Consider the following 16,365-nt stretch of genomic DNA (forward strand, 5'->3'; position numbering starts at 1 on the left):
AAATCTGGTATCTACTCTCATTTAAGTTCTTGTAATATTAGTACGTAATTCTAAATCAGTTCCAGACCTAATAAATAAGAATTAGTGCTAGTGTACACACTTTAGGCTGTCCCCAGTAACGTCAGAACGTAACAAATGAGTTGAGACATCACACGATCCATCAGGCAGCGACCATTCGTCAGGATTATTTCGTCTCCGCCATTCTTCATCAGGCGATTCAGAATGCGCGGCGTGTGTTAATGTTTTGATATATTGTCGTTTCATTTGTTAGGAACTCCATGATTCAAAAATTTTATTTAATATGAAATTGGTTAGATTATGATCATGCTCATGCTCAGTAATGTCTAGATATGTGGCGACGTGGTATTCCGGATAATTGGACTCCCTAATATATGGTCGGATAATTATGACTATTCAAAATTGCTTAAATTAAGTTTATTTGAATAGAAATACAAAATAATCTTTATTCAAATAAACTTAATATAAGCACTTTTGAATAGTCAAGTTTTTTTATTCTACTGCTCATTCGGAATGCAGACTCATCACAAGAAGAATAAGCGAATAATATTTATTTATTTATAAACACTGTATTGCATTAATAATTTTTAACAAGAATTATATAGGGAAGTGTTATAAGTGGTCTCGGACAGTGCGGTTTCAGAGGAGCTTCCTCCCGCGTACACATAGATTGTGGAATGAACTACCAGCCGAGGTTTTCTCGAGAGACTACAGCATGGGGTTTTTCAAGAAGGGTATATTAAGGTTTCTTAAGGGTCGGCAACGCGTATGTGACACCCCTGGTGTTTCAGGCGTCCATAGGCTACGGTAACCGTTTACCATCAGATGGGCCGTATGCTTGTTTGCCACCTAAGTGGTATAAAAAAAAATCTCTTCCAGACAACATTAGGTAGACAAAAAACGACAAAAGTGGTAGGTGGCGTATGAATAGATCATCATCAACATCATCGCAGCCCGGAAGACGTCCACTGCTGGACATAGGCCTCCCCCAAAGATCTCCACGACGATCGGTCCTGCGCTGCTCGCATGCAATGCCTTCCAGCGATCTTGACCAGATCGTCGTTTCACCTTGCTGGAGGCTTTCCCATGCTGCGTCTTCCGGTCCGTGGTCGCCACTCGAGGACTTTATTGCTCCCATGAATAGCATGGAATAATAATAATAAAGCTGTAATACTTGTAGAATAGTCCGCAAATTTTTGTCTTCCGCTTAAAAATCTCTATCCTCATCATTCATCATATATACTGTCATTGTTTGGTGATTTTTACCCGCAATGATCAGTCTATTAACCCATCAAAGGGAGATATATAATACATATAATAAAAAATAATGCCTAACATTGTTATTATAAGTGAAGTTTCTATTCTATTCTATTACCTATAGTAAAAGTCGATAGGAAAGATGACTTACTGTGCCAACCCTTAATAATAGGAAGAATGTAAGTCTTGCTACCCGATATACGTTCGTTAAGTTTATCAGCTAACGAGAAATAAAATGAGTAAGTACGTTCGCGTGGTATTTAAGTTTTTCTTTATTAAAATAACAAATTTTCTAAAATAATAGTAAGTTACTCCTTATAACATTAGCTATCTGCGAGTGAAAGTCCCTTCAAAATCAACCATTTCAGAGATTAGCAAGAACAAATAGACAGACAAACAGACATATTCAGTTTTTTTTAGTACCGTACATACTACTAACTTACAATTATTTGTTTAGACTATTTCCAAAAGTCTATACAAACAATTGTAAAAAAAAATTCAACAAACGATGTACCTATCTCTTGACAGGTACATTGTTTGGTGAATGTTTTTTATTCAAATAGGAGTTCCATAAAATTCTTCTGAAGACCTCAATGGTCTAGTAGTTTAGAGCACCAATGGTTACAGGAGCTGCAATGAAAAATTATTGTGACGCAGTTGCGGACGAAGTTGCGGTGGTGAACTAGTTCTTGTATATAGGCGATGGTTATCACTGACCATCAGGTGGCTAAAAAGTAGTCTACCATTCCCGTTTTAAAAAAAATATAAACTTCATAGATATTATTTCAAATTATGACACCCTATATATATCTTAACCGGTGCATACTGTATATTGTGAGGCAAGTAGGAGTCGGTAATAGGAAATAGAATGTCTAATAGTTCACCCACACACTTCCGTCAACATACGGACAGCTCCCACATTCACTCCTTAATATTCTCAGGAAATGAGTAACTTAAAGACAAATAGTAATAACTCTTGTTTAAGTTAATATAGTTAAGTGTAGAATATAATAGTTCCGAAAAGTGAACTAGATGTCGCTGTGTCATTTATGTACAATTTCTACATCGCGGTGTCAAGATGTTTTTGCATTATGTCTTAAGACAGAATGTCCGATCCCCTCAATCGTCCGGTGAAGCTGAACTTCAACTGCAGAAAGAAGTCCAACTGCAGCCAACAGCATTAGAGTAGTCCGAAAAAATCGAGACCGATCGATAGAAATTACGACGGCCTGAGCCGAGGTTCGAACCCCTAGTGGTGCCCTCAGACTAAAGTCGTATCCGTCAGGCGGGAGTTGGCCTTCAGCCGCTCCATAAGACCTTCCGCGGGATTGTAGTGCCTTCTGCACTCGCTCCATATCGTCTGGTGAAGCTGTAAAGGCCAGCTGCGGCAGACAGCATTAGAGTAGTCCGAAAAATAAAGATCGATCCTCCGTCCAATTCAAATGGGATCGAAATTACGACGGTATAAGCTGAGGATCGAATTCCTAGCGATGCATTAAGACTAAAGTCGTATTCGTCAGGCGGAAGTTAGTCCGCTCCATAAGTCCTTCCGCGGGATTGTAGTGCCTTCTGCACTCGCTCCATATCGTCTGGTGAAGCTGTAAAGGCCAGCTGCGGCCAAGAGCATTAGAGTAGTCCGAAAAATAAAGATCGATCCTTCGTCCAATTCAAATAGGATCGAAATTACGACGGTATAAGCTGAGGATCGAATTCCTAGCGATGCATTAAGACTAAAGTCGTATTCGTCAGGCGGAAGTTAGTCCGCTCCATAAGTCCTTCCGCGGGATTGTAGTGCCTTCTGCACTCGCTCCATATCGTCTGGTGAAGCTGTAAAGGCCAGCTGCGGCCAACAGCATTAGAGTAGTCCGAAAAATAAAGATCGATCCTTCGTCCAATTCAAATAGGATCGAAATTACGACGGTATAAGCTGAGGATCGAATTCCTAGCGGTGCATTAAGACTAAACTCGTATTCGTCAGGCGGGAGTTAGTCTTCAGCCGCTCCATAAGTCCTTCCGCGGGATTGTAGTGCCTTCTGCCCTCGTTCCATATCGTCTGGTGAAGCTGTAAAGGCCAGCTGCGGCAGACAGCATTAGAGTTGTCCGAAAAATAAAGATCGATCCTCCGTCCAATTCAAATAGGATCGAAATTACGACGGCCTGAGCCGAGGATCGAATTCCTAGCGGTGTATTAAGACTAAAGTCGTATTCGTCAGGCGGGAGTTAGTCTTCAGCCGCTCCATAAGTCCTTCCGCGGGATTGTAGTGCCTTCTGCACTCGCTCCATATCGTCTGGTGAAGCTGTAAAGGCCAGCTGCGGCCAACAGCATTAGAGTAGTCCGAAAAGTAGCGTAATTGTAGAATATATATATATATATATATATATAGGGTCTAAATCTAGTTCAGTTCAGATCATTAGTACAATGCTGGACAAATCACACAACGTCATTTAGCTGCAACATAAGCAGATCTTTTGTTATGGGTACTAGACAACTGATATGAATATATAGATTTTTTATAAATACATAATATACATAGAAAACACCCAGATCGATACAGACAATTATACTCATCAATATATACATATGTTAGTATCGTGCCTGGAATCGAACCCGCGATCATCGGAAGTAAAACGGTCTGCTAAATCGCTAGCCCACCGATGCCGTCAATCAAGTGAAACTAGATATAAAACTCTCAAAATAACCGACTATTTCTAGAACGTCGTCGCCGATCGTTAACCTAGAAATAAGTCAGAAACGGAACCAGCAAAATTGGAGGAAGCTGCCTCTGCTCAGATCCGATGTTAATTATTTATTTTTATAAATAAACTCGCTGTACTCGCGACATCGTCCGCGCGGAATTTAACTTAATTTTTCTAAAATAAAAGTAGCCTAAGTTACTCCTTATTACATCAGCTACCTGCCAAAAAAAGTCCCATTAAAACCGGTCCAGCCATTTCAGAGGTTAGCCGGAACAAACAGACTGACAGACAGGCAAAAATTAAAAATAAAATGTTATATTGGTGTATGTTCCGTATTTATATTCATATGCATGTAGTGAAAGCGGTTATTTCAATATTACAAACACACACTCCAATTTTATTTATATATATATATATAGATATATAGATTTAATATATTACGAATGTGGTATAGCTGAAATACTGAGACACAATTTCAAAAAAACCTTTGACATATTAAATTTTGAAACTGAGTTCAGCTCTAGTTAATGAATGAATCTGTACATTCGTATAAAACAAAACACCTCTTTTTGGGCTGTAGTCGGTATAGTTATGAATCCTGTAGCGAAACATAGATATCTCATTCGAGTCACGTGCAATGAAAAGAAATTGACGTCACGTCTAGTCAAACTTTATTCGGCGGCATTGGGAGTCCAGGTTCGGCTATTTGAGATTTAACTTCAACACAAATTGGATCCTTTCGTTTTTACGTTTGCCGAGTTTTTTACCTTCGTCTATTCATTTCTATTTAGGTTTCTAGCATTAATGTGGCTGGGTTAAATTGTATTTTTTTTATACCTATTCGGCTGACTTCAAATATGTTTTTTTTTTTGGCAAAATAAGTAGTAAAAGTTTGAGAACATTTACTGTATTTATTTGTGTTATTTTAGAGTTTTTTATATATGTAAACTCGACCCGGCAAGCGAGGTCTTGCCATATAAATTAATATGGCTATAAAAAATAGGTGTTGGTGATGAAAGGGTAAACATTTTGGGTTCTATGTATTTTTAATGCCACATCATAAAAAAAAATAGTCGAAAAATATAAAAAAAAATTTTTTGGTGTGAGCCGTAACACTTAATGGTATACAAATTAGTTATAACCCTATTCTCAGACCTACTATGTGTATATTCACATATAAAATTTCATCAAAATCGTTGGTTTCGGAGGAGTATAAACACGAAACCTGAGACATGAGAATTTTATATATTACTAGCTACTCGCCCCGACTTCTCACGGGTGTAAATGTATTATTATATATATAAAACTTCCTCTTGAATCTCTCTATCTATTAAAAAAATTCGCTTCAAAATCCGTTGCGTAGTTGTAAAGATTTAAGCATACATAGGGACGGACAGACAGCGACAACTACTTTGTTTTGTACTATGTAATGATGATTAATTAGAATTAATATTAACAAAAGAAGAATATCTCTAAAATCTCTTTCAGTCAACCCAATAGAGCGTGACATAGGAACTCTTGAGTGGGTCTCTAATTGACCTCTATTCTTTATTCTCTATTGACTCTCTCTCTGGTCTCTAATCTAATTGTGAAAATAATAATTTAATGTAAATGTCATAAATAATTAAAATTAAAACACACAAATCTTATATATAAAATTCTCGTGTCACAATGTTAGTTACCAATCTTGACCGATTTTTACTACTATTTATTTTTCATACCCCTAAGTGATAAGGGTAGTCCACCCCTAACATACTTTTTAAATTTTTGGGCAAAATTTTTTATTTATATGCATAATATTATATTTTTTAGTTCCAATAAAGAAAGATTATTATATATTTTTATTATGTGTCATTAAAAAATACATACAACCCTAAATTTTCACCCTTCTATCCTATTTGTTTAAAGCGTTATTAATTTACATGGCAAAACAACGTTTGCCGGTACAGCTAGTAGTTTATAATATTATTACGATATTGTTTATTTAATTTTATCTGTCAGTCTGCTCTCGGCCTTTATCTGTTTCCTCTCTAAGATTTATTTGAGAAAATCTTGGGTTCTTTGTGAGGCTATTTTGAAGGGACGTGTGGGCGGTGTTTCAAGTTGTTCGGTTCCTATCCAATTTGTTGGGAGGCGTGTAGATGAGTTATAATCGATATATCATACAGCGATTAAATTTAATTTACTCCACAAAGTATACCCTTATGGGTCTAAAGCAGCGGTCTTCAATCTCTACTAATATTATAAATGCAAAAGTAACTCTGTCTGTCAGTCTGTCCGTCTGTCAGTCTGTCAGTCTGTCAGTCTGTCAGTCTGTCAGTCTGTCAGTCTGTCAGTCTGTCAATCTGTTAGCCTGTCAGTTTGTCAGTCTGTCAGTCAGTCAGTCTGTCTGTCCGTCGGTCAATCTGTCAGTCTGTCAATCTGTCAGTCTGTCAGTCTGCCAGTCCAGATAAGACCGTTCACCGACATAACGATTGGAATGATTTTGATGGACATCACCTCCCACATTTCAGTCACCTCGTGAGCCAGGTCGAGATATTTTCTCTTTTTCTCAGTTTCGGCTTTCACGAGGTTATTATTATTATTCATCATCATCTGCTTCTTCCTTATCCCATTTATTTGGGGTGGGCGTAATATGTTTTTCTCTTCCATTCATCTCTGTTCGCAGTCATTCCGTTATTTACACCCTTTCTCACCATATCATCTTTCACACAGTCCATCCATCTCTTTTTCGGTCTTCCTCTACCCTTATAACCATCCACATTCATATGTAACACCGTCCTTAGGATATGATCTTCATTCCTACGCTTTACATGCCCATACCACGATAGACGATTACTCTTTAACCTCTCTATTATTATATGCTATTGAATTTTCGTCAAAAAGAAAAACCTAACCAGTGGCCGTAACCCGAACAGACATCTCATAAGCATCCTTACAAAAATTCTCGTATATAAAATTATTATGAATATTTTGACGAATTAAACCTCAACCGTGTTAGAATTTTTATATAAAATAACGCTGAATCTAGATGAAGAGTTGAATAGGGCTGTTGACACCAAGCCTCTGCTGACCTAATTGTCATCAGGTAGACTTTTTAAACCTCTATACTGACAGACAAAGCGCTAAAACCATCATCCGTCTCTCAAGCCACAAAACAATATTTCCACAAGCAACTATACACTTTATTCCCTTCGTTATAAAATTTAAATTCAACCACTACGTATTTGTTGCTGAATATTTCACTTGTTTCATTTTAAACACGCTACTAAATTGATAGCGGTACAGTTCAAGCCGAAACGGTGGAAGTTCCCAATTTTGTTGCTTGTAAAATCTATGTTGTTGCGAAGCAGTAAGGTTCAAATTTGAGGTAGTGATCGTTGAAATTAACCCTTCGTCTGTAGCATCTGTTGGCAGGGGAAGTGTCTAATTACTTAAAATAATGGTTCCTTATAATATTCCATGGAGATTTTATCTGGTATAGTCGACGGGTCTGTCATCTATTGAATTTTGAAGCTATTTTTATCAAGAGTCTTGTAAAGTATAGATAAGCTTCTATATATTCTGATTTACTTCTTATTATTACATAGTATTAGTTAGTAATAACATATTGTAATTTAAATAATGTAAATTAAATATTGTAATGGGTGAAAACTGTGATTGGTACAGTTTATGCTGTAAATAATATAAATGACGCAGTGGAGTAACTTGAAACAGTCATGCTCGCTATAAAGTTCAAACTTGTAGCGGCGTGGTGGGCCGGGTCGATGTGCTCCCTCTAATATGGTTGAGTGCAATGAAGGCTGGCTCATCCGTCATACTCGTGGACGGGTGCTGCTTGTGGGGACTGGTCTGTTCAGGTTGCGAACACTGATTAGATTTTTTGTTTTTTTTTTTATATAGCATATGCTGGTGGTCACTCTATTCTCCCAAATTTGAATTTAAATAAAATAGTATTACTGTAAATATGTACAACATTAAAAAAAAACGAGCTGAGTTTCTTGTCAGTTCTTCTCATCTCGAAATCATTCCGAACTGACGGTAGATTGACATATCATTAGAGTCTGTAATGGACCTACATGAATAAAGATATTTTGAATTTGAATTTGAATTTGAGTATAAAAAGTCGCTGTCACTGTCCGTCCCCATGTATGCTTAAATCTTTAAAACTACGCAACGGATTTTGAAGCGGTTTCTTTTAATAGATAGAGTGATTCAAGAGGTACGTTTGTATATATAATACACGTACATCCGTGCGAAGCCGGGGCGAGTAGCTAGCCATCAAACAAATGCAACATTTTACAGTACAATGTCATTGTAAGGCAGTGAAATGAAGCGAAAAAAACTCAACTGTGGCTTTTTTAAAAGCCTGAAAATTCAGTGAACCGTGCACGGCGAGTTTCACTCTATTTTACCCTGTAGAGTAGTTACCTAAATCAACCCCTTTCTATTTTTTTAATAGCTATGTCTATTAATGTCGGGACAGAATGTTTTTTTTATACGACAATTTGTATTTAATTTTGTAGATAGTTATTTATAACATCTGCCTCGGTGGTCTAGTGGTTTAGCACACTGATACTCTCGATGGTCGGTGGTTCGTTTCTCGCACGGTACAAATATTTGTATTCACGAGTGTCATTGTTGGTATTGGTATAGGTATTTTCTATGGATATTATGTATGCATTTACAAAATAATATATAACTGGTATTTAACTAGTCTGGTCATAAATACAGTTACATAAAAAAATCTTTTTTTTTTTGCAACTTTGTAAGTATTTCGAACTTGAAACACCTATATTATTTTAATAACTTCTTTTGATTTTGCGCCATTTCATATATTTTTTCGTGTATGTTTTAGAAAATTATCAAATAACTCGGAATTAGCGTAACGGTTGAGATGCGATGACCATTGTATGGGGACATGTGAGCGTAACGATAAAATAGTGACGTCCCCTGTACGGGGATATACGAGTGCAACGGTAAAACGAGTGACATTGCTGGTACAGGGTATACGAGCGTAATCATAAAATGAGTGATATTCCTCGTACGGGGACTTACGAGCTCAATGATAAAACGAGTGACGTCTCCCCTCCCGTACGGGAACATACGAGCGCAATGATACAACGAGTGATGTCCCTTGTATGGAGATATACGAGCGTAACGATAAAACGAATGACGTTCCCCGTACGGGGACATACGAGCGCAACGATAAAACCCGTGATGTCCCTTGTGTGGGGACATACGAGCGCAACGATAAAACGAGTGACGTCACTCATACAGGGACATATATTCATTCATAATTTAAGAGGCACGCTCATGTCGGTAGATCTCTTACCACTTTCCGCCATCTTCCATCATGTTCTTTAAATGTTGATACGACACGCGTCCCATTTTGTCTTTAATTTCCTTGATGTAGCTGTGCCTTGGTTTTCCACTTCCCTCTTTCCTTCTATTTTTCACTCAATAATAATTTTCATAAAATCATCGTGCTGTATCAAGTGTCCTAACATTTTTCTTGGTCTATTTTCTTTTGTATTCAATATCTGACTTTTTTCTTTTTTCTGTTTTTCGGTATATACGAGTGCAATTAAAACTGTATACAATGTTCTTATTATTATTATTGTTAAATTACCTCAAAAACTTCTCTTGTGGCAGAAAACGGAAGGACAGCGACGCCGACCAGCAGGTCTGCCACTGCCAGTGACACGATGAACAGGTTGGTGACACTACGCAGCTTGGATGAGCAGAGCACGGCAGCTATCACCAGGCAGTTACCTGCACATACATTGTTTAACATTATAGTTTAGCTTCTATTCTTTTTGCTTGATAAAAGCTACAGAAATATAAGTGTTAAGGTTCACAAAGAAGGTAGTTTGTGTTTAGTATTAATGAAGTTTTAAAAGTAAAGATTGTTACATATATTGTAAATAGCGCCATCTAGTATTTATGGACCGAACTAAGTTGTTTGTTATAGGATAACCATTACCCCCCCTTTTCTCCCTACTACACTGATTTCGGTCTATAAATACGGAGGTCGGTAGTTGAATAATTCTCTTTCGTTGAATAGACCGCAGCATTCAGTCGACGAGCACAGAACGTGCCGGTTGTATTTTGGATACTAAAGTGAATTGTATTAGAAATGGGTTTATCTCGGATTTAGTTGGGCCTGGGGGGACGCTGCAAGTAGTGAAGGTGAGTGTTAATGCATTCTAAAAGGGCCTTTTAAACCTACACCCGTGTCACAAGTCACGGGCGCTACTTGGGGTTTCTCTTCCGGTAGCCGGCTTCAAAGCCTAATTCGTCATCATAATTAGTGGTTCTCACATGAGATATATGATGATATTTTAGTCACATTGCGATTAATGATGGCCTTGTTGGTTTAGCGGTTTTGCATATCGCATTTGTATAGATAGTCGCGGGTTCGATTCCTCGCACGGTACAGACTTTTGTATTCATGAGTATGATTGTTTGTATCTGTCTGAGTGATTTATGTCGAAGAATTTATATCATTTGTCTAATACCCATTACACAAGCTCTACGTAACAGTGGGTCTAGATGGCGCTGTGTTAATAGTCCAGAATTTAGTGTGCGTTGCAGATTTTGCCAAATTGAAGAGGAAACGCAACATCCTATGTGGTTGTATCCCGCTCATTAATAAATATGTAACGAAATATATATCTCCTTTGGAAAGTACACACTCTAACCCATAAATTAGAGTTAAAACTCATCGCTCCTAATAATATCGACCGTTTACCATCAGATGAGCCGTGTGCTTGTTTAGCACCTATGTGGTTTAAAATTAAAAAAAGTAAATTCAAATTCAAATTCAAAATATCTTTTTTTTCATGTAGGTCTATTACAGACTCTTATAAACTTTTATAAACTTTAAATCTATAGCACTGACAATATTATCTTTTTACATTAATAATGAGTGCGTAGCGACTTCTATGTTGATTATCGCATGCCTCTTACTTGTTATACTGTAATTATTTATATAAAAAAAAACATCTATTAAAAAGAGCAACACACAAGTTTCTTGCTCATTCTTCTTATGATGAATCTGCATTCCGAATAAGTGGTAGAATCAAAATATGACTATTCAAAAGTGCTTGTAATGAGTTTATTTGAATAAAGATTATTTCTATTCTATTCTATTCTATTCTTATGATATGTCAAATCTACCGTCAGTTCGGAATAATTTCGAGATGAGAAGAACTGACAAGAAACTCAACTCGTATTCTTTTCAAATGAATGTTATACATATTTACAATAATACAGATTCATTTAAATTCAAATTTGGGAGAATAGAGTGACCACCAGCATATGCTATTGCAAAAACATCTAATCTAATCAGTGTTCATAACCTGAATCCTTGAGTAATAACCTACATCCCTCAATAACTACCTAAAATAACCTTGTTACAGGTAACTTCAACAAAAAAAAACAACATATGCATGATGACTAGGGCCCTCACAGGATGCAAATTAAACAAGCATATGCCAAAACTAGGCCTATGCACGACAAAAATCTGCAGATTCTGCCAAACTGAAGAGGAAACGCCACTACACATCCTATGTGGTTGTAGCCCACTCATGTATAAACGAAATATCTCCTTTGGAAAGTTTACACTCTACCCTGAGGAGATAAAAACCATCGCTACTAAGAATATCCTTCAATTCTTGTCCCTGACGGGTCTAGGTAGCGAACTTTGAAAAAGGGCGAGCAATAGGTCTATGTAGGTCGCAGTGCTACAGGTGCAACAAACACCTGATAATAGCCCAAACAACCCAATAAAAATATAAATATTATTAGTTATTCGGTACTCAGTTTACAGTTTACAAGATTTCTAAATTCATAGATTGGGAGGAACGCCCTCAAATAGTTTCTAACGTATCCATTATAACGTTAACAAGATATTAAGTCAATATTATAGAGTGTAAAGATTTGTTTGTTTGTTTGTATTGAATAGGTTCTTAAACGGTTTCTAAAAACGATCCGGTATCGACTTGAAACTTTTTTTTCTTTTGTCATCAGAATGCTACACTTATTTATTTAAAAGCTGTGCTTGTAGTTTCAGTATATTAAATCATCACTACATAGTATAAAACAAAGTCGCTGTCGCTGTCTGTCCGTCCCTATGCTTAAATCTTTAAAACTACGCAACGGATTTTGAATCGGTTTTTTTACTAGGTAGAGTGATTCAAGAGGAAGGTTTATATATATAATACATGTACACCCGTGCAAAGTGGGGGCGAGAAGCTAGTTACATATATAATATACCTCCAGACCGATACAAACAATCATACTCATGAATACCAATATTTGTACCGGGCCATTAAACGAACCTGCGACCATCGGAACTAAAGCGGTGCGGTAAACCACTATACCACCGAGTCCATCATAAATTATTCACAATAGAGCAAAATGATATATTATAGTTTTATAGAGGACATCAATATCAAATATATGTCTGTGATGTGTGTGTGTGTGTGTGTGTGTGAATTAATGTGTAAGGGCTGTTCTTTTTTTAAATTTTAGGAATTTGTGTTTGTGTGTCTGAATTCAAGTGTAAGGGGTGATCTTTTTTTTAATTTATTGTAATTTGTGTTTGTGTGTTTGAATTTAAGTGTAAGGGTGTTCTTTTTTTAATTTTTTTGCAATTTGTTTTGTGTGTCTGGATTCAAGGGTGTTCTTTTTTTAATTATTACACTTAATTTTTAATTTTTGTTAAATACCCATGCAAAGCCGGGGCGACCCGCTAGTAAAGCTATAAGCTACAAAGCCATGCCGTTAGTTAGTAATTATAACAATTATAACCCGTCAGTGAGCGTGGTAATTGCATATGATTGAACATGTGGCCGTGATGCGTCGTCTAGACGGCGCGTGCAAAGTCGCTCTGTAGAATAACACACGTTGCAAACGGAGGGTTAATTAACCCTTTACTTAGAATATTAATATTTTACAATATATATTCAAAATTCAAATTTAAAATATCTTTATTCATGTAGGTCTATTACAGACTCTTGTGATATGTCAAATCTACCGTCAGTTCGGAATGATTTCGAAATGAGAAGAACTGTAAAGAAACTCAGCTCGTATTCCTTACAAATAAATATTATACATGTTTACAATAATTCAGATTAATTTTTAAATTCAAAATTGGGAGAATAGACTGACCTCCTGCATATGTTATTGCTAAAGCAAATAGTCTAATTAGTGTTCGTAATCCAAACAGACCAGTCCTCACATATATTCAAGTTATCTGTAATATATCCCATCAAAAACATAAATGTGAAATTAAGTTCAATTTTGTCTGATTGTTGACTTCTACGACAAAAGAGAAGTCGCCAAGTTATTAGAGATTTATATATATACTTAGGATAATATATAGAGAATAGATAAGGTAACAGGTTTAGCACTTGCGAAGGCTATAGTATATTTCGTATATGGTAAACCTGAGTGACAAATGGTTCGTACACACGGTGCTGCTCGCCAGTTCTCTTACTTGAACTCGGCTTTGACACGCTCCCGCGTGTCTAGAACAGTAACGTTACATGTTCGTCTGTGTGGTTAGAACAAAGGTTACAAAACGTTTGCCGGGACAGCTAGTTATCAGTATAATATTTAATGTTTTTAAAAGCTGTTGCTTTTAAAAACATTAAATATTATAACTGTTTATATTTTTCCTTAACCCTATATACACGAGATGCTCTTAAAAGTAAAGCTTCATTCTTCTCGCTCCCATGCCATTAGGTCTATTTAATGGTAGGGACGCCTCAGTGCATCTAAGTCGCTGTCCAGTCCCACATTTCAAAGTACATTTATCTTATTTACCTCTCCATTAAAACTTCTGTTTATTTTCATTTAGCGGAATATTTTTACCAAACATCGCGAGCCCTGCCAAGTTACTTTTTCAATACAAAGTTGGACGGGGAGAATTGTTAAGTTTGATCGATTCTCTCAAGTTTTTTACCGCGTGAAATTTTAGATTACCTATTGGGTATATTGAGGATGCTCGGTGGAAGGGCATTTACATATTATTTTTTATGTAACTCACGACATCTTAAGGAAACTGCGTGGCTCGGAGTTGCCTTAAATGTGTATTAACGGAATGTCACGCTCTTACCGTCACCTATAGTCGTAAATTCAAAATATCTCTATTCAGGTAGGTCCATTACAGACTCTTATGATATGTCAAATCTACCGTCAGTTCGAAATGATTTCAAGATGAACTACTGACACGAAACTCAGCTCGTAGTCTTTTCAAATAAATGTTGTACATGTTTACAATATTACAGATGCATTTAAATTCAAATTTGGGAGAATAGAGTGATCACCAGCATGAGTCCAAAAAACGGCAATATTCATAATATTAATACTAGATTTAAAGACAAACTTGCTGTCCCCAAGTATCGTTTAGAAAAAGTCAATAGGTATTTTATGGGAATAGGTATAAAAATTTACAATAAGATACCAAAGGATATATTGTAATTACTCTTAAATAAATTCACAAACATCTGTTAAATCAAATTTACTGAGCAAAGCCTATTACTCACTAAACGGTTACATGAATGACGAGCGTGCATGGCAATAGTTGTTCATGTACGGGATTTTCATTGAATGTTACACATAGAACTACCTATACATTGTAAATAAACTGGCTTTTTAAATAAAAAGTAATTCAACTGAGTTCCTTGCCAGTTCTTCTCAATTGGATCTATATACCGAAAAAATTATACTATAAAGAATTTGTCTAGTGCAGCTTTAGATACATGTTCTAGTATAGAACTTACTGCTGTCCTAAACAGGAGGTGAGCTTTTAGAAGCTTGTTTATTAATTTTGCTGGTACACCTCTCGCTCCCACATCGACCGCTTATAAATTAACTTAATTTTTTGTTATTTTTTTTATTTGTTCGTAATATTTATTTGTTTTTATTACGCAGTTGTGTGTATATATTTATGTCTGTCTCTCTCTCTTCCTGGCTATATATCTCACATGGTGGTGGGGTCAGCTTTCCCTATTTTTGTCCGCCACTTTATCCTGTCCCGGACATCGTCTTCAGAGACCTTACACTCTATCATGTCCCTAGCAACAACATCTTCCCATCCCTTCCTTGGTCTGCCTCTGCCCCTTCGACCAGGAATAGAAAGTTGCAGTGCCAGGTTTCCGACGTAATCAGGCGGCTTTCTCTTCACGTGTCCATACCATCGCAGCCTACTTTCCTGTATATATTTATGTCTGTAAATTAACAATTGGCAAAAGAGTGAGCGCTGTTAACTTCCTCAAGTAAACACGCCTTTTTCAATTAATGCCTTACGTCTTCATGTTTCCTTATAACTTTTTTTGCCCCGTCCGCTGCTTTGTGCGCCCCTGTCCCCGCTTGTTATTTATTCAGAAGTTTTTCAATATTTCCCGTGGACTGTCGCGGACAGCTGGCGTCACTTTATAAAACCCCGATTGTTCCCGGTGTGCAAATAGCTGTAGCGCTACAGCTTCGTTCCAGTCATCATCAAGTTGAGAAATCCTTTTCAAATTACTTCAAAACTGAGCAGTCTTAATCCCCTATTCTTTTGCATAATATCAAAATTCGAAAAATTCAAATTAAAATATCAAATATATTTATTTATTTTTGGATTAGGATTTCCCTAGCAATTCAACGTGGAAATGCTGCGAGCGTTATGGGAACCTTTAAGCCAGATACGATACGAGACAATCTTAGCAATTAACTTTTAGGTTTTTTTTTATTGTATCTTTATCATGTAATTATTAATGTAATTCAAAAATTATTTATTCATGTAGGATATTTTAGCCGCTTATGAATGTCAAGTTTTTACATTATAATTTTTTTCCTACCGTCCAGTTCGGTATATAGATCCAATTGAGAAGAACTGGCAAGGAACTCAATTGAATTACTTGTTTTTTAAAGCCAGTTTATTTACAATGTATATTTATATAGGTGTCTATATCTAACATTAAATGAAAATAATATCTAGTGCAATTATAAACGTTATAGACGTTCAGTTGGTAAGATTCACTTTGATTGAGTACTTAACATAGTCTCCGTTTGGCATGCCGTTTTACTTCCGATGGTCGCAGGTTCGATTCCTCCACGGTGCAAATATTTGTATTCATGAGTATCATTGTTTGCTTCGGTCTGGGTGTTTTCTATATATATTATGTATGTATTTACAAAAAAAATTAAATATTTATATCTCTTGTCTATAACACAAGTTCGTCTTAGCTTAGGACTAGATGGCGCTGTGTGAATCACTCAATCAGTCATTCAAATTCAAATTCAAATTCAAAAATCATTTATTCATGTAGGACATTTTTGCCGCTTATGAACGTTAAGTTTTTACATTATAATATTTTTTTCCCTACCGTCCAATTC

The 16,365-nt window shown here is 36.4% G+C and overlaps 1 protein-coding gene across 1 annotated transcript in view; it reads right to left on the reverse strand.

The window, feature by feature from the left end:
* Positions 1-16,365, reverse strand: part of LOC131855692 (octopamine receptor Oamb) — a 47,377-nt gene that overhangs the window by 19,747 nt on the left and 11,265 nt on the right. Inside the window, exon 2 of the mRNA XM_059206992.1 lies at positions 9,605-9,747. Coding sequence (XP_059062975.1) covers positions 9,605-9,747 — 143 coding nt within the window. The remainder of the gene's footprint in view (positions 1-9,604; positions 9,748-16,365) is intronic.

This window comes from Achroia grisella, unplaced genomic scaffold, assembly GCF_030625045.1.
Source record: "Achroia grisella isolate CSIRO2021 unplaced genomic scaffold, CSIRO_AGI_Agris_v1 utg1462, whole genome shotgun sequence".
Classification (NCBI taxonomy): domain Eukaryota; kingdom Metazoa; phylum Arthropoda; class Insecta; order Lepidoptera; family Pyralidae; genus Achroia; species Achroia grisella.